The sequence below is a fragment of the Quercus suber genome, unplaced genomic scaffold (assembly GCF_002906115.3).
Source record: "Quercus suber isolate HL8 unplaced genomic scaffold, Cork oak 2.0 scaffold_272, whole genome shotgun sequence".
NCBI lineage: Eukaryota > Viridiplantae > Streptophyta > Magnoliopsida > Fagales > Fagaceae > Quercus > Quercus suber.
The window spans coordinates 101,833-129,265 of record NW_027069728.1 but is presented as its reverse complement, the minus strand read 5'-3'; the positions used below and the strand labels follow the sequence as shown (position 1 = coordinate 129,265).

Below are 27,433 nucleotides of genomic sequence, written 5' to 3'. Positions count from 1 at the left end.
GGGTATTACCAATTAAAATTTTTAAAATGGGAAACACCTAATATGAAATTGAATTTCCTAATTGACTTGTGGCATGTTGAATTGTAAGTCTTTGGTAGTTTAGAAGAGGCAAGAATTGTTTTTGGGCAGGGAACTTGGGGAAAGTGTCCACTACTTATTTGTTAAAATGTGCTTATACATCTTGTAAGGTGTGAAATCCATGGGGGGCATATTTTAGTTTGTATTGGTCCTGACTACACAGACTCACTGTTTTTGTTTGCAGCATCTAAATATGCCTCTGTGATAGAGATGCTTTGACCCGTGACTGTTAGGTAACTTATAGTAGTTTTTTCCACCCCTAGTCTTCTTCTTCTTCGTTCCTTTTTTGGAACTATATATATATATATATTTTTTTTTAACTGGAAAGAACTCCAAAAACAGAAGCACGAGACTTGTGTTTGCTTGAGACTTTCTGAACCACCATTGGAAGACATAGTCTTGTTTGGCTGCTTCATTTTGCATTGAACAATTAATATCTTTAGTTTTGGATTTCTATGTCACTTTTTTGGGTATCTTTCAATTATTTAAAGAGAAGCGTGAGCTCTTTGGCTTCTTGGCAGCCTTAAGGTCTATTTAGAATCCGTTTATTTTGCTAAAATTAAAATTTTTTTGCTGAAAGTGCTATAGATAAAGGTAAAAATTAGCTAAAATAGTAGCAAAAATAAACTGAATAATAAAATAAGTTGGCAAATATAATTTTTGCCAAACGCACACTTATCGTCTATTTGAAATCTGCTTATTTTATTGAAACTGAAAACTTTTTGCTGAAAGTATTGTAAATAAAGGTAAAAGTTAGCTGAAATAGTACCGTAAAACTTATGAATAGTACCAAAAAGTGCAGTGGGACCCATAAATAATAGCAAAAATAAGATGAATAGTAAAATAAGTTGGCAAAATTAATTTTTGCCAAACACATTAATATCATTAAAAAAAAAAGATTAAATTTTTATTTATTTGTTATATAATATAAGATATTAAGGTTGGCAAAAACAACCATAATTTTTTACTTTGAATGCATTCAAAAATGACAGCAACAAAAAACAAAAGGAAGAGTTTTCTAGTTTGGACCGCCTTGATATTTATGAATAGTCAATGATGAGCAGCTGGGTGTAGGGTAACTTGTATCATATTCTGTTTCATCTCCACTTCTCTTTGCATTGTCTTTCTTTATCCTTGTTTTTGGTATCTGGTTTGATAATCATGGCTGTTGGTGAGGTTTTTCTCTCTGCTTTCCTTCAAGTGCTGTTTGACAGATTGGCTTCCCGTGAGTTCATAGACTTACTACGCTTCCGGAAGTTTGATGACTTGCTGGAAAAGCTGAAGATCACATTGCTGACTGTCACAGCATTGCTTAATGATGCTGAGGAGAAGCAATTCCATAGCCCTGCAGTGGAGAAGTGGCTGCACATGGCTAAAGATGCTCTTTATGATGCAGAGGACATATTGGATGAGCTTGCCACTGAAACTTTGAGGTATAAGCTAGAAGCTGAATCTAAGGCTGGCCCAAATCAGGTATGGAACTGGAACCTATTCCTCCCCTTGCAGCACTCCATCTAGTAGAGGGATAGAGTCAAAATTGAAAAAAGTTATTGAGAAGTTAGAATTGATTGCCAAATATAAAGATGTTCTTGGTTTAAAAGACAATGTTGGGGAAGGTCATTTGGGTTTAAACAAAGATTGCCAACAACTTCATTGGTAGATGAAACTTGTGTTTATGGCAGGATCATGATAAAGATTTGATAATTGAGCAGCTACTAAGGGATGCACCAAGCAGTAAAATTGGTGTGTTCCTATAGTTGGTATGGCGGGTATTGGTAAGACAACTCTTGCTCAAATTGTTTACAACAACGACAGAGTAGAGAAGCATTTTCATTTAAGAATTTGGGTCTGTGTCTCTGATCAGTTTGATGTAGTGAGGGTAACAAAAACAATTCTTAGGTCAGTCACTTTGAAACACACCGATCTCAATGACTTAAATCTGCTTCAAGTTAGTTTGAAAGAAAAATTGGTTGGGAAGAGATTTTTGCTTGTTTTAGATGATGTTTGGAACAAGAGAAATAATGATTGGGATCTCTTATGGAATCCATTAAAAACGGGGGCCAAAGGAAGTAAAATACTAGTAACAACACGCAATAAGGATGTTGCATCGAGCATGGGGACAGTTCCAGCTCATCATTTGGGAGTTTTGTCATTTGAAGATTGCTGGTTGTTGTTCAGGAGTCAAGCATTTGAGAACATAATAAACAATGAAGTTTACCCAAATTTGGAGACAATTGGTAGAAAGGTTGTGGAGAAGTGTGAAGGCTTGCCCTTAGCAGCTAAGAGACTGGGAATCCTGTTGCGCTCCAGACAAGAAGAGAATGAATGGAAAGACATATTGAACAGGAAAATATGGGATCTACCGGATGATGAAAGTGATATTCTTCAGAGTCTAAGGCTAAGCTATCATCACCTTCCTGCACATTTGAAGCAATGTTTTGCATACTGTTCAATATTCCCTACGGAATATGAATTTGACAAGGACACACTAGTTTTGTTATGGATGGCGGAAGGATTTGTGCAGCAACCTAAGGCGAAGAAAAGAGTGGAAGAAGTGGGTGGAGAATATTTTCGGGAGCTAGTATCGAGGTCATTCTTTCAAGAATCTATCAACAATAAATCACAGTATGTAATGCATGGCCTCATTAGAGATTTATCTCATTTTGTTTCTGGAGAATTTTGTTTCAGATTGGGGGATAGGCTGAAGGATGGTAATCAAAACAGAATTTTTGAGAAGGCTCGTCATTCCTCATACATTCGTGGCAGACGTGATGTGCTCTCAAAATTTGAGCCCTTTCATGGAGTTGAATGCTTACGCACCTTCCTACCCTTAGATCCAACAGGCATGATTGGAATCAGCTATTTGGCTAATAAAGTCCCCAGGGATCTCTTGCCAAAGTTAACATATCTACGAGTGTTGTCATTTAATGCTTGTCGCATCACTCAATTGCCAGATTCCATTGGTGACTTGAAACATCTACGCTACCTGGACCTTTCTCATACGGCAATTAAAAGGTTACCTGACTCCACAGGTACTCTTTGCAATTTACAGACATTGATCCTATTGAATTGTCGGTCTCTCACTAAGTTGCCTGCAGAAATGGGGAGCCTAACAAACTTACGACATCTCCGTATTAGTGGAAGCAGGTTAAAAGAGATGCCACAGCAAATTTGTAGATTGAAGAATCTCCAATCTTTGTCTACTTTTGTTGTGGGTAAAGATGTTGAGTCAGGAATTAGAGACTTGAGGAACATGCTGCAACTTCAAGGATCACTTCTGATTTCAGGACTGAAAAATGTTGTCAGCTTTACTGATGCAATGGAGGCTAATTTGAAAAATAAGAAAGAACTTGATCGATTGGTATTACAATGGAGTACCAGCTTGGGAGATCCAATTAATAATGTGGATGAAGAAGAAGTATCACACAACCCACAAGTTCTGAGACTACAGAAAGATCTCAGCCTTGGAGGCTATAGTCGTAAAAGATTTCCAAGCTTTAGGGAAACCATGAAAGCTTATGAACAGGAATCTACCAAGCAAACATTGGAACGGAGCTACAGTTTAGATGATTCAAGAAATGAAACAGTTGAAACGGATGTTCTTGAGTTGTTGCAACCACACAAAAACATGAAGGAAATCATAATCAAGGACTTTGGAGGTACAAAATTCCCAAGTTGGATTGGATCCCCTTTGTTCTCTAATCTGATTCTTGTGAGGCTTAGTAATTGTAGAAATTGTAGTTCTCTGCCACCACTTGGGCAACTACCCTCTCTCAAAAACCTCACAGTGGAAGGAATGGATAGAATAAAAAGAATAGGGATTGAGTTCTGCGGGGATGGGTGTTCTTCTGCTATGCCTTTTCCATCCTTGGAGACTTTGAAGTTTGACAGCATGTTACAATGGGAGGAGTGGTCTTCTTCTGGAGTTGAAGGGAGGGGGGACTTCAATAACCTGCAAAATATTGAGATTCGCAACTGTCCTAAGCTAACAAAATTGCCTCACCACTTTCCTGGATTGAAAAGAATGAGTATTAAGGGGTGTGAAGAATTGGAAACTCTACCAAGGGTTTTGACTGTTGATGATAGCTTAGAACAAGGCAGAGAATTCCCACGCCTTCTTGAGCTTTCTATATTGGCATGTCCCAACTTGAGAGAACTACGTCATCTCTTTCCTTCCTTGGCAATGCTTGAATTAGATGGATGCCAAGAATTGTTAGAACTTCCAAGGCTTCCTTCAATCCATGAACTAGAAGTAAACAAGTTTAATGACGGGGTGTTACGAAGTATAGCTAAGCTCACCTCGCTTACCTACTTGCGTATGTGTCATATATCCAAGATCACATGTTTGCTTGAAGGTTGTCTTCAAAAGTTAACAACTCTTGAAGAATTACGGATAACTCATCTTAACGAACTGAAAACTTTATCCAATGAAATTGGATTGCAAAATCTCCAATGCCTTCAACGATTGGAGATTTCAGGGTGTCCATTATTAATAGAGTTGCCACAAAGGTTGTACGAACTTTCATCTTTGAAGGAGTTGAGGGTCTCAGAATGTCCCTCGCTTGTGTCCTTTCCTGAAACAAGCTTGCCTTCAACACTCATAGGCCTTGAGATCATAGATTGTGAGGCTTTGCAAGTCCTACCTGGGTGGAGAATGCATAACAATGAGAAGGCATCTCTTTTACTTGAATACTTGGTAATTGAAGGTTGCTCTTCTCTCACATCTTTACCAAGAGGCCAATTGCCAAGCACGCTTAAACAACTTGAAATCCATAACTGCATGAATTTGGAGTCAGTTCCGGAGCAGATGATTCATAACGATAGTTGTCTTGAATTCTTTATGATTTCATTGTGCCATTCTGTTACGTCCTTCTCAGAAAGTACTTTTGTGCTTTCCACAGTCACATCCAGCACTGCCATGAACCTGAAGGAGCTCATTATCAACAGTTGTTCAAACCTCAAGTCATTACCTAGAGGCCTACACAACCACATGAGTCTCGATTACTTGGAAATAGTTGAGTGCCCATTGCTTCTGTCTTTTCCAGAACCTGGCTTGCCACCCTTGCTCCGATCAATGAGAATATCAAATTGCAGTAGTCTCAAATCCCTACCAAATCAGATGTACAGACTCACATCTCTTCAAGAACTACACATAGATGGTTGCTCAAGTCTATTTTCATTTCCAGAGGGGGGTTTACCATCCAATCTGTTGTCACTTTCAATCTTAGACTGCGAGAATCTCAAGCCTTCATATGAGTGGGGGCTGCACAGACTAACTACTCTCATGGACTTCTCTTTTGGTGGATGTCAGGGGTTAGTATCATTTCCTGAGAAGTGGTTGCTGCCCACCAGTTTATCCTCTCTTTGTCTTCAACGACTGCCAAATCTTGAATCCCTGCCCAAGGGACTGCAAAACCTCACCTCTCTCGATAATCTGGACATATGGGAATGTGACAGGCTTCAAAGCTTGCCAGACAGCTCAAATAGTTCAGAATTTGAAATTTTGGGATGCCCTTTGATATACATTTAGTTGAGAAACAAAAAGTTCCATCTACATGCATTTGAGTAGTCATGGTTTTGCTATCTATCATCTTCCTATAGTATTTCATGAACCAGCCAAAGATTCCCATACTTGTAAGAAGAATGCCTGCCTACTTGCTATGGTGTGTTACTTCAACCCAAGATAATCCAATAGCTTGCAAAGCCTCCATCAAAGAATATTACTGGTGAGTTTCTTTCTTTTTTTTCTCTTTCAAAATTCCAGTATCATTTATACCCATACAGCATTATGAAAACACCACATATTTGCTAAATATTATATTCTCACGGACAATGACAGGTTCTTGCTGTGCTCACTGAAATAAGATGAAAAAACAACCAGTGAGTTCTTGATTGTGAGACTTCTACTTACTTGACACCAGTGCAGTGGTACCAATTCAGTGTATTTATTTATCAACAATTGATTGTGAGCTACACTCTATTTTTTGCAGTTATTTTTTTCCCAATCAACAATTGCAATTTCTATTCATGAATATAGTAGTCGGAAAATTCTGCTGAAAAAGATGTTTTATTTGACAAATACGTGAGATCTAAAGATGTGGAAATAGCTTGGGCAGAAGAGTACGTGAGGAACATGTCTTTGTTTGCATTTGTCCAGACTCCAGAGGCTCATGGCAGGACCTCATGCTCTCCTGCATGAGGTCTCTACCTTTATATATATATATATTGATGATTGATGATTGATCACTGTCAAAGGAGGTGCTAAAAATAGTTTCAGTTCTGAAGGTAAAAGTTTCACTTCTAGGGTAAGGTACTGGGGTATTAGGAATGGTTTTGGTCCAAGGTAAAACTTTCATTTCAATAGTAACTATTAGGAATAGTAAATACAATCAACTTGACGACACTGATACATGCAATGGAGTTTTCAATCAAATGAGTTATAAAATGTGTGGCGATAGTATGTGACTGAGAATAATTCTCTACAAACAGCTCTAGCAGCAGAAGTTAGTCTAAATCTCAAGAGGGTTACCTATGCCAAAAGAGTTTGCAATGTTTTTACCAATTTTTTTTTTTTAAAGTACGTAAACTTTTCCTATTCAAATTTTTGGAGGGCGCCTCCTCTCCTTGATGATCACATTGTGTTTGCTTATTGGTGTGACACACTGGCACATACCATTGTTGAAAGAGCCTTAACAAGGATTGATTCAATTGAACTGCTCTGATCATTTTATAGGTAAGGTCTGCTTAGTTCTTTCAACTAAGTATATCCTGTTAGACTTAGACTACCTTCCTCACTCTAGGAAAAGTTAGATGATGTACACACTTTGCCTCTTCACTCAGTTGGATCCAGGCTTTGTTTTTTACTTATCACAAAAAAAAAAAAAAAATTGCTTGTTATACAAAGTGATTTGATTGTTAATAATTTCTTTTTTGGGTTAGGTGACTAACTGGTGTAGTATTTCTCTTATTTTAATGAGCTAGACAATGTTTGTTAGAAAAATCCCGGGCCAATCCTAGTCAAGGCCCAAGTCCATTACCTCAGTCTAGATTCATTGTAATAGAGCCTATTTGAAATGCAAGCAAAGTAATCATAATTGTAGCAACCCTACTTGTAGTTCAAGTAAAGTAACCTTACAGTAAGTTTGGAATTAGCCTAAGGTTTACTTAATTATATATTCCCCTCATTGGGTTCAATGTAACACACACAATTCGTTATAGTAAAGCTGTAGGCTCTAAGAGCTTTCCGCTATTGATGTAAGCCATTAGGTTGGACCACTTTTCTCTCACTCACTCTCAATTCTAATAAAACTTCTATCAATGTTTGTTCTGTTGCTTTAGGTAATGGATCTATTCAAATAGTGTATAGAAAAGTGGACCATGGTTTCCACCTTTGTAGAACCATGTGGTCAAATCAATTAATCAATGATTCAGTAAGTGTCAAGTTTGTGTCATTAGGAATATTTTAAGAAGCAAATATTCTTTTCCACTATGGTTTAGCTAATGCCAGTGTCGTTACTGTGCATGGATGTGAATCCAGGTTATGTATTTTAACTTTATCTCAAATTTTGTGGATAAGACCGGGTTCCCGAAGGTCACAAAATGGCTCTTCTGCCAAATGATTTCCCTATTAGGATGAGACGTGGACAGAAATGTCTCAGAAGTTTGGTACAATTTTATGGTGTTTGAGCATTTTATTTTATTTTTCCAAAAGGTTCATTTTAGGCTTAAATACACTATTGGTCACTAAAGTTCGGCACTGGGCTAAAGTTTAGGGACCAGCAATGTATTTTGGCCTTCATTTAATGTTTAAAATACCATAGTGGTAGTTGTACAGTTGGATCTTGAAACTGTAATACTGTGTCTTATTTTGTTCACAAGCAACTGGACCTTTCTAAGAATTTTCTCTTTTTTGATGAGTCTAATCTAATTGGTACTTTGAGTGGATGCTTTAAATTGTTCCCATAAACTGTTGCTCACTGAGTTTTGTAATTTCCACTTAGGATCTAATTGAAAAAATGGGTCGTGCCATAAGCCAGTGGATTTACTTGGGTGGTGTAAAGGCTTTTGCTGATGGGTCTTTAGGTTCGAATAGTGCACTGTTTCATGAGGTGAGGACAAAGATGTTTTAGCATTCCTTTTATATTTGTTCAAGTCCATCTATTATCTGCACTTACATCTGTTCTGTAATTTTTTTCCTGTTAGAGGTTGAGCATTTCTTTAGCTTCTAGTTAGCTTCTAGTTAGCTTTGTTAGATGTACTGGATCTCAAACCTAAACAGATAAACCCCACGATTGAGATCACTGCCCATACAAGCATGCTGTGTGCCTGGTGCAGCTATCCACACTCAACCACTTATACTTATTAAAAATAAAAGGAAAAAAAAGTTTAGTTAGGCAACCTCATAACTGCTGCTTCAACTGTGTTATGTAAAACTTTATCACAAGATGACTTTTATCATTTATCCACTCTGGAAGCTAATTTATCTAAGATTTGTGTTTTATTGTGTAGCCGTATGTTGATGAGCCTCACAATTATGGCCTGCAAGTGACAGAAAGTGAAATTCTTTACAACATGACTATGGCATCGGAGAAATCAGGCCTTCAGGTTTTTCCTTGATTTACAAAATCACATTATATGTATTAGTACTAAATGGCTTTGCCTCTACTTGGTTTCAGGTTGCTATTCATGCCATAGGTGATAGAGCAAACGACTTGATCCTGGATATTTATGAGTCAGTTGTTTCTACTAATGGAATGAGGGATCGAAGATTTAGGGTAACTTTAAGAAAATGATCAACAATATTAAATTTTTTGTTGTTTTTGTTGTATATTTTGAAATAAAGGAGACCACCATTCCTTTTGGTAATGTTCTTTTATTTTTTTGCACTGGATTAATATTATCAGATTGAGCATGCACAGCATTTGGCACCTGGGGCAGCTGCCCGATTTGGTCGACAAGGGATTGTCGCTTCTGTACAGGTTTTTATGTCAACTATCTTTTGGGCATTCTCTTTTATGAATCTTGCTATTCTTATGCTGCTTGTAATTATTTGTTTTTGGGACTTTTCTGCATCAAGTCTCACAATTAACAATATTCTGTAAATTTGCTGCTGAGTGCGGTCATTGGGATGTGTAATTCCTCCTTTCACTTGCTACTGTGATTGAGTTTGATTTTTAACATTAATGAAAAAAATGCAAAATGCAAACCAAGTGTCTACGAGTCTTTAGAAAGGAAAATATATAATATAGAAAGAAACAAGAAATTTACGTCGATTTTGGATGCTTGGAAATGACCCCTACTTGTTCATTAAAATTGAAGGAAATATGAAAGTGGAGACATAAATCAAAGTATAATTCAATGCAAGATGATATGTTATTCCCTTGTAGTATGATATCTCTTTCTTTCTTGGTGTTTCAGTCTTCCAATTAGTGGTTGGAACTTGGAACCATCTTGATTGGATCAATTCGTTTCTGCCTTTTTTTTTTCTTTCTTCTTTGTGGCTTATTGTTGCCCAGATCAGTGAGATTTAAAATGATATATCATTTTTGAACAGGACAACTTGTATACTTACAAACTCTCTCACTCTGTATGAATATTTTTTCATATGCTTGCCAATTTGAACAGCCATTGCACCTATTGGGTGATGCTGATTCTGCTACAAAGAAACTTGGGATGGACAGGGCTCAAAAGGAATCTTATCTATTTCGGTCACTCTTAGCTAGCAATGCCCTGTTGGCATTTGGTTCTGACTGGCCAGTAAGTATTCTGAGATTCATCAATAACTATTTGTCCTTGCATATTACTGTTTATAGACTGGTATACTTATTAAATTAATTAGTAATGTTGACATACTGTGCATAATTTTATGTCAGTGTTGTTGCTTCAGGTTGTAGATATTAATCCTTTAGGTGGTATCAAGACAGCTATGAAGAGAATACCTCCTGGTTGGGATGATGCTTGGATTCCATCAGAGTGCCTTACACTGAATGATGCATTAAAGGCGTAAGAAATATTAAATATTTGATCCTTCAGATGTATTTATCTTCTAATCATAGAATGAATGCTTATTTGTTCTGTGTGTGCAAACACACACACACATATAAAACCAAATTTGTATGCTTGGTACGGTTCTATAAAATAGGAAGTGTCACATGTGAGTTCAAAAAACCAAGTCAGCTAGCATGGGTAGTTGAGTTCCCCTAACCAGACTTGACATGTACATTCGGTGGTGCAAACCAACCCTCCTCCCCTTCTTCCTAAGGCCTCGGCTGGTTTCAGTGTGAAAACTTTTTCTCATATAATAAAGAAAATCTTGTAGTCCATGTTTTGATTGCCAAAATGGGGATATACATAGATATATAGCATCCTAAAATAATCAACTGGGGATAAATAATTTAATAACTAGTCCTTTTCTGGCGTTTGAGCAAGCTCTTGATTCAGTCTAGAAGTGGAACATTGTCGTGAGAAATCAGAAGTGGTGGCTGTAATAGCAGAATCTCATATGCCAGTACATCAGTAATGGTGATGATAATGGAGGCATTTAATTGTGATGATTGCCTGGTGGTGGTGGCGGTGCTAACATGGGTGGCTTATGCTAAATTACAAACATGGAGTGACATGTTAAGATAATGACTAAAGACTATAATCATAGTTTGCTAAGATTGGAATTAAGATATATCACGAGTGTCCTTTTTTCCTGTTATTATTGTTGATTGGTGTTAAGAAGTTACGGATTGGAGAAGTATTCAACTGATTACGATGGAATGGACTAACTGAAGAGATTCTTTTGAAATATCATTGATTGATGCACACCAATTGAATTGAAGCTGATATGTTTTGTAGCGCCACTAAACTAAAGCTAAAAGCAGGGTGGTAAGATGATTTTGCCACATGTAGTAGGACACTTAAATCAATGTAGGGTGGTAAATTATGTTACCATGTATCTATGTAGCTCAAGACCCACTAGGTTCATATGTATTACCAATGGGGAAAAAAATATACCTTAGTGAGGAAAAAGTGATTCAAGACAAAGTCCTAATGGTACATGGGCATAGATTTTCAGAAAAGTACTCCCTCCAAACCAAATGGCTCATGATATAACATAATGTCGAAGCATATCCTGACATTTCCACATACAAGATTGTTCCAATAAATCTTCCCCAAATGCTCTGTAATGGCTTACCAAACACTCTAAATGGAGCCAAGACAATTTGGTCAGTGGTTCCTGATTCAACCAGGGGAACCCCCCCTACAGATGCTAAGTATGCTGCATTCCAAAGGAGCAAATGCTGTCTCCATTTATCACCCCCTGTAAATGCCAGCCACATTAATATCTCTAGTCTTAATCCTTGATACCCAAACAAAAATATCCACCAGTAAGCGACATCCCTGCAAATTTTCTAACCAAAAACAATGTATTCCCTCCATCCCCAATATCAATTTACTTTTTTTTGTTATGATTCAATGGTCTTTTTTTATTGATGCGTATTTTTTGTGTTTTTTTTTTCACTTAAATTTATTTGTTTTTCACCTGATCAGTGCCTTCTACACCTGTTTGATATCACTTCTTACATCAGCGTCAATCACATTTGTACATGAAAAATTTACGCTTTCATGCTGGCAGGCACACTATTTCAGCTGCTCGTGCATGCTTCCTTGACAATGATTTGGGATCTTTATCACCTGGGAAACTAGCAGATTTTGTCATACTATCTACTGATTCATGGGATTACTTTGTGGCAGAAGGATCTGCATCTGTTGAGGCAACATATGTTTCTGGGGAAAGGGCCTATCCCTGAAAGCCTTCAAGTGAAGTACAGAAAATAGATACAAGAGGAAAGGGAATAATAGCTCCTGGCTGAATTTTATTGGGAGTAAAGCTATGGTATGGAGTCGCATTTATTGTGGAAACAAAAGATATGTCTAGTAGAAAACAATCCTTGGACATGGTATTGGAAGAAATAGTCAGTGTTCAGTGATTGTTCAAAGATGTTAGTATGATTTCCGTGTAGATATAGAACATCAATGGCTATGTTAATGAAGATATAGTCAGTGTCAATTGTATAGGAAGGCATCTAGTTATCATGTTTTGCCATGCTCAAGAATTAAGGATTCTTGTGGCAATATCTTTGTATTAAATGTCATCACTGCTAAAGTTGAAATGGTTCCAGGTGGAGAAACCGTGAAATTAAGTGCTGCTTTGACCATCAATTCTACTACTCCAAATTTGTCCAGTCAATTTCACATTTTGAAATGGTCGGCCATGAGCCGTGGACACTCTTGGTACACCATTTTTTATATAGACCTATCATTTTTTATAATATTTTTTTACTACTCACAATTGACCATTTTGGCAAGCTATGAAATCGAGCATGTTGGTGGCATTGTTGATAGTGGGTAGGGTAGCAAAAGCTTGCAAATTTTGCGAAAGACAAGTTTGGTCTAGTTGCCCACCGTCACTGCGTCCTCTTGCTACCTACACTATATCGCCTTTCTATTGGGGGAAAAAAAAAAATTTAAAATTCTATCACATCTATTTTAAATAACAGCTTTGATTTCTAAGTTTTGAAAATTTAGGATTTAATTTAGGTTAAAATATTATTTTGGTCTCTAAATTTTACAAAAAACTTATTTTTGGTTCCTAAACTTTAAAAAGTTTATTTTTTGTTTCTAAACTGTTGAAAAGTTTATTTTTCATCTCTAAATAGTTAAAAATATTTCACTTTTTATTTTTTAACTTAAAAAAATAATTTTCATAAGTAAATTATTTAAAAAAGCTACTTTTTTGTCTTTATTTTGTTTTTAAACTGTTGAAAAAAACTTTTATAAAGATTAGAGATGAAAAACAAATTTTTGGTAAAGTTTAGAACCAAAATAATATTTTATCATTTAATTTGTTACCACCCCTATAATATAAGGTTTTAAATGGTTTTTTTTTTCTTTGTTCAAAATGAATTTTTCCTAAAAATTTAGTTTTGACTTGTCATAAGAATGAATACAAGATTATATTCACTTAAAAAAGAAAAAGAAAAAAAATAATCTTATTCCATAGTACTAAATCCACTTCATTGCTGGAGAGAATCTTTTGTTGCACGCAACGGTATTACCTTCCCTGCCCTCAACAGTCAACTTACACGATGTGCTTGCAATCCATCAGAAAGCAGAATCATTGGGAGTATTTTATTATCAGTTGGGAAATTATTTATTTTCAATAGCTTATTTTATAAAGTGAAACGAAAAATTAAAAGCTAAAAAATTGAAAGTTTGATTATTTGAAATAAAGATGAGACAAAACTAATATCAAAACTGTATATAATACATAAAATAAACAAAAAAAAAAAAAAATTTATAAACACTTCCGAACTTGAAAGTAAGAAACAAACTGATTTTTAAAGGTTAATTACTTATTTTGGGTAGTTTATTTGCATAATGTAAGACTATTTATTTTTTAAAAAAAATAACTTATATTAAAAATACTTAAGATTAAATTATTTAAAATAAAATTAAGACAAAAGGTAATACTAAACTAGTAAACAATACATTTAAAAAACAAAAAAAAAAAAACTAATTTATAAACACTTTAAAGCTTGAACTTGAAAGTGAAACAAAGTGATTTCCAGAAGTCAACTTAAAGCTCAGTTTTCTGGATGTCCCTGTACGTTATCTAGCTCAGTTTAGCTTCAGTGAACCTCTAGTCTACACACTTATTTCAGCTTCATTCGTGGTCTTTTTGGCCATCTTCTCTTAACAGTCAACCCCACCTGTAAGTTTTTCGTTTCCAGTATTTGTTTTGCTTCAACATAACGCTTTATTTGTCTTAAAGCATTACTACTTTTTATGTTTTTATTTTGGCAGATTGGTTGAGTTATAATGTAAGACTATTTATTTTTTAAAAAAAATAACTTATATTAAAAATACTTAAGATTAAATTATTTAAAATAAAATTAAGACAAAAGGTAATACTAAACTAGTAAACAATACATTTAAAAAACAAAAAAAAAAAAACTAATTTATAAACACTTTAAAGCTTGAACTTGAAAGTGAAACAAAGTGATTTCCAGAAGTCAACTTAAAGCTCAGTTTTCTGGATGTCCCTGTACGTTATCTAGCTCAGTTTAGCTTCAGTGAACCTCTAGTCTACACACTTATTTCAGCTTCATTCGTGGTCTTTTTGGCCATCTTCTCTTAACAGTCAACCCCACCTGTAAGTTTTTCGTTTCCAGTATTTGTTTTGCTTCAACATAACGCTTTATTTGTCTTAAAGCATTACTACTTTTTATGTTTTTATTTTGGCAGATTGGTTGAGTTTGAATTTGAAGTCTTTGTGGTGGATACCAACACCATCTTCTTCAATGTCTTCATTGTCTCTGACAGCAGACTTGGTGGTGAGGAATGCTGTGATATACACAAGCGATAAGTCTCTTCCTTTTGCTGATTCTATGGCCATTCGCAATGGCAGGATTCTCAGACTTGGTAACTCCTCCTTTGTTCAGGTTCTTCTTCTTCTTCATTCTCTTATTGTAATAGTACCCATTTATTAAATTTTCTAAGACTGTGAAGCATATGTGTTTGACTTTTATTCGGGTTCTTGTTCATAAGAAAGTGTCATTCTCTTATACACCCAGTTGCTAATTTCTAAATTTATGAAGCACATGTGTGTGTGTGTGTGTGTTTTCCAGGATCTTCTATTTTTTTTCTCTAGTACCACATTTGTTCATTTCTAAAAATATGCACCATATGTGCTTGTGTGTGTGTGGTGTTCAGGTTCTTCTTTATCATGATCATCATTCTCTTATACCCAGTTGCTAATTTCTAAAAATATGAAGCATGTGTTTGTGTTTGTTATCTAGGTTATTCAACTTCACCATCATTCTCTTGTACCTATTTGTTATAAATATGAACCATGCTTGTGTGTGTGTGTTTTGTTATGTTCTTCTTCATTATCATTATCTTAAAACCACTTTAAATTTCTAAAATATGAAGCACTCGTGAGTGTGTGTGTTTTAATTGATGCAATTACACTTATGTTGGGTTCACCCCTGGAGAAAAACAAAAAAGAATAAAAAAAAAAAATTTGAACTTTCTTCTTTTTCCAATGTTTGGTTTGTGATGGAATACAGAAAAGAAAAGAAAACATGAGGAATAATAAGCCCACCAAAATGTAATGGGGCAGAAAAAAGAGTAAAATGGATTTCATTGTTAGTTAATCAATAAAATTGATTCCTAGAAAATTTTTGGTGCCTGTAAATTGTAAAAGTTTCCTTCTCATGCATTAATTACATGAATGCAGGAGCTGGCAGGAGATGGGACTGAAGAGTTAGATCTTGGAGGAAAAGTTGTGGTTCCTGGGTTTATTGATTCCCATGTACACTTGCTTTATGCTGGACTCCAGGTCTAGCCGAAACCGAAACCTCTAAATTGATCCTGTTCCAAATTTATGCTTCGTTCCCCCTCTCTCTCTGTCCTCCCCACCTCCACCCCCCCCTCCCCCCCACCCCCCCTCTCTCTTCCTCTTAATATTTATGTTCTGAATTGGTTAACAAGATTAACCCTTTCTAATATTTGACTTCTCATTACTTTCAATAAAACTGACTTTTCAGAAAGGAATTATGTATACCATGAAAATCATTTTTTCTATATTGAAAACTTGTAATTTGTTAAAAGCATTTTTATCGTGCACACGAATATTCCATTGCATCTATCATTCACATGACTAGTTTGTGATGATGTAGACTTGGATTGAACTATCATGCATTCTGTACAAGAAGACAACTGTGACTTTATGCTTCTGGATTAGCATTTCAGTTGTTGAAATCGGTTTTTTTTCACTCTTTAAAGATCAGTACATGGAGGCTATGTGCACTTCATTGTATGTTTCAGTGTATGCCTTGCAACTATAATCATTTGATGCCATTGCCACTATTGCTAATTTACACACTCACGCATCTATAAGACCATCATTTTGGGTATCCTTTCTTCCTATGTGAGGACAGTAGAGAGCCAAATTTCCATGATATGTTTGAACTTAAACTTTAAAAGTGACTCCTGGATCTTTGAACTTGAACAGGGTGTCTGTAAATTAGAAATATTTGTTCTCAAATGATGGCCTTTTTCCCCTCTCCCCTTCCTTGAGTATTTGGACTGCTGCCCCTAATTTTTGCTGGCTTATTTTCCCAAAATTTTGTTTTATTTTTGTTGTGAAATCATCTTTATTTCCACCACATGGATCTAAATCTTAATGTTGAGCTGAAATTTCATCAGTGTAAAACAGATGGCAAGGGTGGAACTACACGGTGTAAATAAAAAAGACGAGTTTGTGAGAAAGATCAAGGAAGCAGTGAGAAGTATAACTTTCCATCCTTTTTCTTGTTTTAGAGTTTTGACATACATATGTAATAACTATATATTCGCTGGTCAACGGCTGATGTGTCAATTCATAGTCTAATCAATGGCTGATGTGGTTTTATAGTAATCAATGCATTCTGTTAACCCATTGTGTCGGCAACATGAACTTATTGTAGCATTTCTTCCTTGTAAAACATGAACTGTCAAGCTTATGCAGCCTTTTCAATTTGTTCATGGTTGAACAAAAATTTTCAGATGCAAAAGAGGGTTCCTGGATTTTGGGTGGTGGATGGAACAATGATCTATGGGGAGGAGAATTGCCACTGGCTTCTTGGATTGATGATATTACACCTTATAATCCTGTAAGTGGTGACCTCATTAATTTGGCTTCTAGTATGAATACTAACATTCAGAATGGTGTGGACCTAGTTAAACTATCTTTATATGCAGGTTTGGTTGAATAGGATGGATGGCCATATGGGACTGGCAAATTCAGTGGCACTAAAGTTGTCTGGAATTAGTAATCTAACCAAAGATCCTGAAGGTGGAACTATTGTGAGAACTGTTGATGGAGGTAATATCAAATTTGATTCATTGTGTTAAGACACTTCTAACTGCTCAAAGCACCCGGTTTTATCAAATGGGCATGTTAATTATAAGATTGAGTTCTCTCCTACATTCCGAGTATCAGGTCTCTTCAAGCTTCGTTATTTTAAATCAATATATATATATATATATATATTTTCCTTCTCTAGAAAAATACAATGGAGTCACCCGTATGGAATTGAACCCATGACCATTGCCATTTTTCTGTCAAGATCTCTCTTTTTCCTCCTCATCAGCCAATCAAGAAGGAACCTTATTCACCACTCCCCTTTATACACACACACACACACACACACACACACATATATATATATATATATGTATATGGTTAAACATATTTTCCTGTATTTGGCATATTTCATGGTATATATATTTTTGAACCCATTCTATTCTTTTAAAGGAAATTTTTGTATTGCCAAGAGCCTTGTAAGTTGTAACAATTGAATTATAAAAAAGAAGGAAATTTTCGAATCAGAACACTGGATGCTGTGTTACAAGCTCTACTGTTTCACAAGCATCATTGCTCTTGGTGGTTAACACAACAAAATTTTAGCAGTCTGGGTCATAAGTTCACATTACTCATGACACTCAAATAAATTGTGGTAGATGTTATAAATATATGGCCAATCCCTGTTGGCATGCAAAGTTAGTGTTGCATGTTCCTTACCCTCTAAATTCTCCCTTAATGATTGTTCTGATTCAATTATTTATTTTATTCTGGTACTGGATGAATTTCCCATTTCATAATTATATTTATGGATTCTACTGTCAATCTGATTAGTGCTAAACTACTAATAAAGATAAAAGATCTTATAAATGCCATTTATTTGCTAATGGCATAGCGGTATATGTTCCTTTTTCAATTCTAAGATTATTTACATGGTTAAATAGGGGGACATTGCTACAATAAATAACTTGTATTTCATTTTGATCATCAAGCAGAGCCTACTGGATTGCTGATTGATTCTTCTATGAAACTTCTCCTTCCTTATATTCCAGAGGACACGGTGAATGAAAGGAGGGAAGCTTTGGTTAGAGCCACTAATCATGCCTTGATGAGGGGTGTTACAACGGTTGTTGATTTTGGGAGATATTATCCTGGGGTATCAGCAGAGCTTTCCTGGGAAGACTTCTCAGGTCTCAGCTAAATTTTCTGAGGTTCACTGGATGTCATGTTAAATGACATTTGTATTTATCAAAGAATAAATATGTGTGTGTTTTATTTTTAAAGTATTCTTTTGAACATGCACTTCAACACTTTCATAAGGTAAAAGGGAATCACAAATTCACAATAAACAACCACCAAAATGGCTATAGAATGTTGTATGATTTTTTAATGGCTTTATTTTGAATGAGTTTTAAGGAAAAAAAAAATCTATTGGAATGCAAAGTAAAAACAAATGAGTTTCAACATTGAAGTGCAACATAATAGAAAAAAACTAATAATATCAATTAAAATCCACGGGACATCTAAATGGTCCCCTTGGATTGATTGTTGAATTTCATGTAGTCATGTCAAGATAGTAATATATTAGTGAGGGAAAGATTGTACTTTTAAAATATAGCTGCCGGTCTTTTGTTGTCTCTCTGATCTCTTTTCTCAATGCATAATCCCATACGTTGTAAATAGTTCAAATTCTATGTTTTTAACATTTAAATGTCTGACCAACATGGGTTGGCTCAAGTGGTAAGCAGCTTGTGTCGCTTAAGCAAGGTCTCGGGTTCGAGACCTTGTGTATGCAGAATGCCCTGTTGGGAGACTCACCCACCACAGCCAGGTGTGCGACCCGGGTCGACCAACGGATTAGTCGGGGCGAAGCCCCGGATACCGTGCCAGGCAACCAAAAAAAAAAAAAAAAAAAAAAAAAAAAAAAATTGTACTCTTGGCTATATCATAAAAGACTGTTTTTTTTTTTTTTTTTTTATATATATATAATCTTTTTATGGTAATTATCGTCATTTTTGTTGTAGTTGAATCAAAATAAGATTAAGCTAGATCTGCATAATTAGTAGTTGTTACATCTTCATCATTATCACAAGTTTAAGATAGAGATTACCCTCATCAATAGCTGTTGCGTCTTCTTCATTGCCAAACTTGATCATCTTGACAAACCTTTTATTTATCTGATTGTACCACATGTATTTATTTACTTTTGGATTCTATTTTATTGTAAGATTTTTATGTCTTTTGATATAAATTAACTAGCTGGTATGCTAGTCAAACCACTTGTTTCTTCAGTTTTTTTTTTAAATCTTTTACTTTGCCTCCAACACTATCGTAATTGGTTGTCTCTTTAAAGGCATTTTCTGTCTCCATCGCTATATATATATATATATATATATTGTTTTGTAGGATCCAAGCAAGAAAGAGTTTAAGATGCTTGCTATGTTATTCTCTCAAATTTTTTACAACATGAACAACTTGCGGTATTGAAGTAATTACAGAATATTTTATATCAATAGTTGTTTGACAACTTTAGAATATGAAAAGTTTCAGGTTAAGTGGGTAACGACTTTAATTTAGTTAATTTTTGCTTTCTAAATTGCTAATAGTAATTTATCATGTTAAATTGGTAGTTTATTTGTATATTAATCAGCTACAATGTTGTAATGTTTTTTAATTTTTTTTTCTTCTAATTTGTGAGGTTTAATTCAAATAATTTTGAATAAGTCCTCTGAAGTCAAATTCAATATAAAAGAAATTTTGTTAGGAACTTTGTAAGGCTAAGGGGAGCTTGAAGATAATATAGGTTTTGGCCTTATATAATATACTTATATTGTGAGCTTTAGTGGCTACAAGTAGTATAGTAGTAACTTAGATATGAAACTCTAGATACAACACAAACAACTAAGGATAATGACATTTACTAATATTTGTCTTTTAATTTAAATGGTATTTTACATAACTGCATTGCATTCATTAGATTTCATTTTCAATAATTTTCCCGTGCATAGCACGGGTTAGCGACTAGTATCAATTAAAATCCATGGGACATCGAAATGCTCCCCTTTGGATTGATTGGTGAATTTAATGTAGCCATGTCAAGATAGTTATGTATTATTGAGGGAAAGATTATAATTTTAAAATTTAGCTGCCAGTCATCTGTTGTCTCTCTCATCTCTGTTCTCAATGGATAATGCCATAAGTTGTAAGTAGTTCAAATTCTATGTTTTTAACATTTACATTTCAGTTTCATATGCAGTATTATTGTCGTGATAATGCCTTTTTACCTTCATGCACTTGTTTTTCTTTTTTGTGATTTTCACAGATGTGTATCAATGGGCTGATGCTTCAAAGAAGATGATAATCAGGGTTTGCCTATTTTTTCCAATGGAGACATGGCCACGTTTACATGTATGACTTTCTTATCATTGCTGGTTATAATAAGTGATTCGTTTGTTAATAATTTCTTTTTTAGGTTCTGCTTGCATTAGGTGGCTTTCTGGTGTTGTATTGCTCTTATTTTAATGAGCTCAATAATGTTTGTTAGAAACATTTTGGGGCCAATCCTAGTCACGACCCAAATCCTTTATCTTAGTCCAGATTCATAGTAATAGAACCTACTTGAAGTACAAACAAAGTAATCATTCTTGTATCAACCCTACTTGTAGTGCAAGTAAAGTACCTTACAGTTAATTGTAGAATTAGTCTATGATTTACTGAATTATATATACCCCTCAATGGATTCACTGTAACACATAAAGTTTTTCATAGTAAAGCTGTAGCCATTAAGGGCTTTCTGCCGCTGACATGCACTGAACCACTTTTCTCTCAGTCACTTTCAATCCTAATATAGCTTCTATTGATGTTTGTTCTGTTGATCTAGGCAATGGACCTATTCAAGATTTGTATAGAAAACTGGACCATGGTTGCCACCTATGTAGGACCTAGTGGTCAAATCAATTAATCAATGATTCAGTGCATGTCAAGTTAGTGTCATTAGGAATAGTTTTAAGAAGCAAATCATTTCCACTCTGGTTTAGCTATGTCTATGCCAGTGTCATTACTGTGCAGGGTTTTGAATCCAAGTTATATATTTTTAACTTAATCTCAAATTATTTGGATGAGACTGGCTTCCCATAGGTGTCAAAATGGTTCTTTTGCCAAATGATTTCCCCTGTTAGTATGAGATGTGGAAAGTAATGTCTTGGAAGTTTGGTGTAATTTTATGGTGTTTGAGCATTTTTTTTTAAATTTTCTAAAGTTTCATTTTCTTCTTAAATACATTGTTGGTCCCTAAAATTTAACACATGAGAGAATTCGTCCCTATGGTTTAAAGTGGTCGCTTTTGATACCTTAGATGGCTAAAAACTGACATGCCATTACTCTAGTAAACCTTTCCGGGATTAAAAGTCTGTTAGGGAACTAAATCAACCACTTCAAGTTTTTTAGGGACTAAATCAATCACTTTAAGTTTGTTAGGGATGGATAGTGATCACATTAAACTAAATAGATTAAAATAGCTCATGGGCTAAAGTTTAGGATCCAACAATGTATTTTGGCCTTCATTTTATGTTGAATCTAGAAACAGTAGTACTCTGTGTGTGTGTGTGTGTGTTTATTTATTTATTTTTTTTCCTTTAGTTAAGCTATTGTGTCTTATTTTGTTCACAAGCAACACATATTTTCTGAGAATTTTCTCCTTTTTGATGAGTCTAATCTAATTGGTACCTTGAGTGGATGCTTTCAATTTTTATCCATTAACTGTTGCTGAGTTTTGTAATTCCCACTTAGGATCTAATTGAAGAAAAGGGTCGTGCCATAAGCCAGTGGATTTACTTGGGTGGTGTAAAGGCTTTTGCTGATGGTTCTTTGGGTTCAAATAGTGCACTGTTTTATGAGGTGAGAAGAAAGATATTTTAGCATTCATAAAACTTTTATCTCTGTTTTAGTCCATCTATTATTTGCACTTAAATCTGTTCTGTAATTTTTTTTCCCTTTAAAGGTTGAGCATGTCTTATAGCTTCTAGTTAGCTTCACTAGTTGTCCTGGATCTCAAACCTAAATGGATAAACCCCATGATCGAGATCACCACCCATACAAGCCATGCTGTGTGCCTGGCCCTGCTAACTACACTCAGCCACTTATATGTAAAAGGAAAAAAAAAGAAAAAAGAAAAAAGAAGAGAAGACAAAAAAGCTTAGTTAGTCAACCTTATAACTGCTTCTTCAACTAAAACTTTATCACAAGATGACTTTTTATCATTTGTCCACTCTGTAAGCTAATTTATCTATGTTTTTTGGTCTATGGTGTAGCCGTATGCTGATGAGCCTCATAATTATGGCCTACAAGTGACAAAAAGCGAAATTCTTGCCAACATGACCATGGCATCTGATAAATCAGGCCTTCAGGTGTTTCCTTGATTTGCAAAAATCACCTTGTTTGTATTAGTGCTAATTGGCTTTTACCTCTAGCTTGTTTCAGGTTGCTATGCATGCCATAGGTGACAGAGCAAATGACTTGATCCTGGATATTTATGAGTCAGTTGTTTCTACTAATGGAATGAGGGATCGAAGATTCAGGGTAAATTTAAGAAAATGATTGACAATATTTAAAATTTTTTTCTTGCATATTTTGAAATATAGGCGACCCCCATCCTTTTGGTTATGATTTTTATTTTTTGCACAACTGGATTGATGCTATCAGATTGAGCATGCACAGCATTTTGCAGCTGGGGCAGCTGCCCGATTTGGTCGACAAGGGATTGTTGCTTCTGTACAGGTTTTTATTTCAACTATCTTTTGGGCATTATTTTGTTTGTATCTTGCTATTCCTATTCTTCTTGTAATTGTTCATTTTTGGGATTTTTCTGCATCAAGGCTAATAGTTGAAAATGTTATGTAAATCTGCTGCTGAGTGCAATTATTAGGGTGTATGATTCCTCCTTTCACTTGCCACTGTGATCAAGTTTGATTTTTAACAGTAATGGACAACATGCAAATTGCATGCTAATTGTCTTTGAGTCTTTAGAAACATGTACCTTATGTCGATTTTGGATGCTTGGCAATGATCCCTACTTGTTCATTACAATTGACGGAAATGTAAATTGGAGACAAATCCAAGTATAATTCATTGTAAGATGGTATGTTATTCCCTATGTAGGTGCTTTCAGTCTTCCAATTTGTGGATGGAAGTATCTTGATTGGATCAATTTCTTTCTTCTTTTTTCCTTGCTTCGTTGTGGCTTATCATTGCCTGATCAGAGAATATAAGATAATAGATCATTTCTGAAAAGGACAACTTGCATCCTTACAAACTATCATTCTGAATGAATATGCTTTCATGATTGCCAATTTGAACAGCCATTGCACCTATTGGATGATGCTGATTCTGCTACAAAGAAACTTGGGATGGACAGGGCTCAAAAGGAATCTTTTCTATTTCGGTCACTCTTAGCTAGCAATGCCCTGTTGGCATTTGGCTCTGACTGGCCAGTGAGTATTCGAGATTCATAAATAATTATCTGTCCTTGCATATTATTGTTAATAGACTCTTATATATTTATTAAATTAATTAGTAATGTTGACATACTCTGCAAAATTTGAGGTCAGTGCTGTTGTTTCAGGTTGCAGAAATTAATCCTTTAGGTAGTATCAGGACAGCTATGAAGAGAATACCTCCAGCCTGGGATGATGCTTGGATTCCATCAGAGTGCCTTACACTGAATGATGCATTAAAGGCGTAAGCAATATTAAGATGTTTGATCCTTCGGAAGTTTTCATCTTCCTGACATAGATAATTGACGGAAATGTAAATTGGAGACAAATCCAAGTATAATTCATTGTAAGATGGTATGTTATTCCCTATGTAGGTGCTTTCAGTCTTCCAATTTGTGGATGGAAGTATCTTGATTGGATCAATTTCTTTCTTCTTTTTTCCTTGCTTCGTTGTGGCTTATCATTGCCTGATCAGAGAATATAAGATAATAGATCATTTCTGAAAAGGACAACTTGCATCCTTACAAACTATCATTCTGAATGAATATGCTTTCATGATTGCCAATTTGAACAGCCATTGCACCTATTGGATGATGCTGATTCTGCTACAAAGAAACTTGGGATGGACAGGGCTCAAAAGGAATCTTTTCTATTTCGGTCACTCTTAGCTAGCAATGCCCTGTTGGCATTTGGCTCTGACTGGCCAGTGAGTATTCGAGATTCATAAATAATTATCTGTCCTTGCATATTATTGTTAATAGACTCTTATATATTTATTAAATTAATTAGTAATGTTGACATACTCTGCAAAATTTGAGGTCAGTGCTGTTGTTTCAGGTTGCAGAAATTAATCCTTTAGGTAGTATCAGGACAGCTATGAAGAGAATACCTCCAGCCTGGGATGATGCTTGGATTCCATCAGAGTGCCTTACACTGAATGATGCATTAAAGGCGTAAGCAATATTAAGATGTTTGATCCTTCGGAAGTTTTCATCTTCCTGACATAGAATGAATGCTTATTTGTTCTGTGCACAGACGTACACACATATATATGAAACCAAGATTTTGAATGCTTGGTACCGTGCTATAATACAGGAATTGTCATGTGTGAGTTCAAAAAACCAAGTCAGCTAGAATGGGTAGTCAAGTTCCCTGACCAGACATGACATGTACTTTTGGTGGTACAAACCAACCCTCCTCCCCTTCTTCCTAAGACCTCAGCTGGATTCATTTTCAAAACTTTTTTTTTCTCTCATATAAAAAAGAATATCCTGAAGGTCATATTTGGATTGCCAGAATCTCAGATGATGATAGAGGCATTAGATTGTGGTGACGGCCTGGTAGTGGTGGTGGTGCAAACATGGGTGGCTTATGCTAAATTTCAAACATAGAGTGGCGTGTTATGATAATAATGAAAGAATAAAAGCTTAGTTTGTCAGGACTGGAACTAAGATATACCATATGTTTGGACGTTTCCTGTTATTATTGTTGATTGGTGTTAAGAAGTGACAGATTGGGGGAGAACTATCTACTGGATTAGGATGGAATGGACAAACTGAAGAGATTCTATTGAAATGCACCAATTGAATTGAGCTGATATGTCTTGTTAGTGCCACTAAAGCTAAATGCAGGCCGTTAAGATGATTTTACCAGGATGCTTAAATAATCTCGGACATGAAAATTTGGCCAATGAGCTACATAGCTCAAGTAGCACCTCCTCTCCTAAGAGCAGGGTGGAGAGTGAGGTACTGGCTTCAAGACCCACTAGGTGCATATGTAATTACCAATGAGGGAAAATATTGTCAGAAAATAATCCCTCTGAACTAAATGACTCATAATTTTAAAATAATGTCAAAGCATTTTCTGACATTTCCCTATACAAGATTGTACCGATAAACTGGCCCCAAATGCTCTGTAATGGCTCACCAGACACTCTAAATGGAGTCAAAACAATTCAGTCGGTGGTTCCTGATCCAACAAGGGGAACCCCCCTACAGATGCTAAGTACGCTGTACTCCAAAGGAGCAAATGCTGCCTCCATTTAGCCACATTAATACCCCTAGTCTTAAGCCTTTAATCCTTTATGAGTGCTGTTAATTACACACCGGTGTGTATGGTGTACGCCACATCAATCAAAATTATGTGTTCAAAACACAATTTCAGTTAAATTGTGAAGTCATGTCTTCAAGGCACGATTTTAGTTTTCAAAATTATAAATGTAATCGTGTTTTGAACACGTGATTTAAGGCTGTGTGTACAGATATGTACAAAAAATTAACCACCCCTTGTATCCAAACAAAAATATCCACTAGTGAGCCACATCCCTGCAAATTGTCAAACCAAAAATAACATATTCCCTCCATCCCCAATTTGTTATGATTCAATGATCTTTTTTGTTGATGCCTCTATTTTGTGTGTTTTTGTTTACTTCTTAAATTTATTTGTTATTCACCTGATCAGTGCCTTTTACAACTGTTTGATATCACTTCTATCACCAGTCTCAATCACATTTGTACATGAAAAACTTGTGCTTTCACGCTGGCAGGCACACTATTTCAGCTGCTCGGGCATGCTTCCTTGACAATGATTTGGGATCTTTATCACCTGGGAAACTTGCAGATTTTGTCATACTATCTACTGACTCATGGGATGACTTTGCGGCAGAAGGATCTGCATCTATTGAGGCAACATATGTTTCAGGGGTACAGGCCTATCCTTGAAAGCCTTCAAGTGAAGTACAGAAAATTGATACAAGAGAAAAGGGAATAATAGCTCCTGGCTGAATTTAATTGGGAGTAAAACTATGGTCTATGGAGTTGCATTTATTGCGGAAGCAAAAGATATGTCTAGCAGAAAACAATCCTTGGACATGGTGTTGGAAGAAATAGTCAGTGTTCAGTGATTGTTCAGAGATGTTTGTATGATTTTCGTGTAGATATAGAACATCAGTGGCTATGTTAATGAAGATATAGCCAGTGTCAATGGAAGGTTTAAGATCTCTTTTTTGTTTGTTTGTATGAGAAGGCAGCTAGTTATCATGTTTTTCCATGCTCAAGAATTGGGAATTCTTGTGCCAATACCTTTGTATAAAATGTCATTGCTGCTAAAGATGAAAGGGTTCCAGGCCGGGATGGAGCCAGGACTTGGAATTAGGGGGCAACTCTGCTGCTAGCTGTGTGTAGTGGTTTCGGCCTTTGAGTCTGCTGTTTTACTACTAAGGATTTTTGTTTAAAATTTTTTAAAGGACCAAGTTGTTTGTTTTGGGTAAAATAGATTAATTGGGCTTAGCTTTTTTAGTTTTATTATTGGTGATTTTTGTCATTGGGCTAATTTTTTGGGGCTTGTATATTTTATTTTAAATTTAATCTATTAATTTTTTATGTCCTTTAAATGTGAAAAATGCTAAAACTACAAAATTTTTACAAATTGCTAATGTGATGAGTGATTATTAATAAGTAAAAAGTGATGCAAGTGTACGAACCAATAAGAATTTGCTACCTCAATATAAACATTGTAAAAACATTTATGGCTATAACATTACTCTCAAAAGAATTGATGACATTATTAAGAGGGACAAAGTGTAATTTGATTGAACAAAATTGTTAAAATTAGTACCTATTAATAGGGGTGTCAATTCGGGTTAGCGTGTCGGGTTCGTGTCGTGTCGAGGTAGGAGTATTCGACTAAATGGCTGAACCCTAACCCGACCCATTTAATAATCGTGTCATGATCCTTCAACCCTAACCCGACCTGTTAATAAGGCGGGTTGACCTGACCCAACCCATTTGACACGCTTAATAAACGAGTCGTGTTGGGTTGACATGAATGTAACACAACCCATTTCAATTTGCATAATATTAGATATAACATCCATCTAGAAATAATTTTTTTACATCAAAAAAAGCAGTGCATACACTTCAAGTCTTCAACCCATATTCAAAATAATATAGTTAAAAAAAAATATAAC

At 35.4% G+C, this 27,433-nt stretch overlaps 3 protein-coding genes across 5 annotated transcripts; all 3 read left to right on the top strand.

Annotated features, from left to right (window-relative positions):
* The first annotated feature begins 1,831 nt into the window (after positions 1–1,831).
* On the top strand, positions 1,832–6,106 carry LOC111984289 (putative disease resistance protein At3g14460). Its single transcript, XM_024015909.2, has 2 exons — positions 1,832–5,804; positions 5,918–6,106. Exon 1 carries the CDS (start codon positions 1,841–1,843, stop codon positions 5,606–5,608), a length of 3,768 nt encoding a protein of 1,255 aa, XP_023871677.2. The 5' UTR covers positions 1,832–1,840; the 3' UTR covers positions 5,609–5,804; positions 5,918–6,106.
* Positions 6,107–6,991: 885 nt separating this feature from the next.
* Positions 6,992–12,288, top strand: LOC136070935 (protein LONG AFTER FAR-RED 3-like). Its single transcript, XM_065781595.1, has 8 exons — positions 6,992–7,743; positions 8,079–8,186; positions 8,587–8,682; positions 8,754–8,852; positions 8,982–9,056; positions 9,703–9,834; positions 9,965–10,080; positions 11,702–12,288. The coding sequence occupies exons 1-8, from the start codon at positions 7,678–7,680 to the stop codon at positions 11,874–11,876; spliced, it is 867 nt and encodes a 288-aa protein (XP_065637667.1). The 5' UTR covers positions 6,992–7,677; the 3' UTR covers positions 11,877–12,288.
* A 1,837-nt stretch (positions 12,289–14,125) lies between these two features.
* LOC111984320 (protein LONG AFTER FAR-RED 3) lies at positions 14,126–26,768 on the top strand. 3 transcript variants are annotated; one of them, XM_065781594.1, is made up of 15 exons: positions 14,126–14,281; positions 14,374–14,570; positions 15,368–15,469; positions 16,349–16,421; positions 16,678–16,784; positions 16,873–16,996; positions 17,971–18,165; positions 20,298–20,383; positions 21,764–21,871; positions 22,285–22,380; positions 22,454–22,552; positions 22,676–22,750; positions 23,332–23,463; positions 23,595–23,710; positions 26,012–26,768. In XM_065781594.1, the coding sequence occupies exons 2-15, from the start codon at positions 14,430–14,432 to the stop codon at positions 26,184–26,186; spliced, it is 1,629 nt and encodes a 542-aa protein (XP_065637666.1). In that variant the 5' UTR covers positions 14,126–14,281; positions 14,374–14,429; the 3' UTR covers positions 26,187–26,768. The 3 variants fall into 3 exon arrangements, with proteins under 3 accessions (XP_065637666.1, XP_065637664.1, XP_065637665.1); XM_065781592.1 differs by lacking the exon at positions 26,012–26,768 and having other exon boundaries at positions 18,028–18,165; positions 23,595–23,744; XM_065781593.1 differs by lacking the exons at positions 14,126–14,281; positions 26,012–26,768 and having other exon boundaries at positions 14,411–14,550; positions 23,595–23,744.
* Positions 26,769–27,433: the final 665 nt, after the last annotated feature.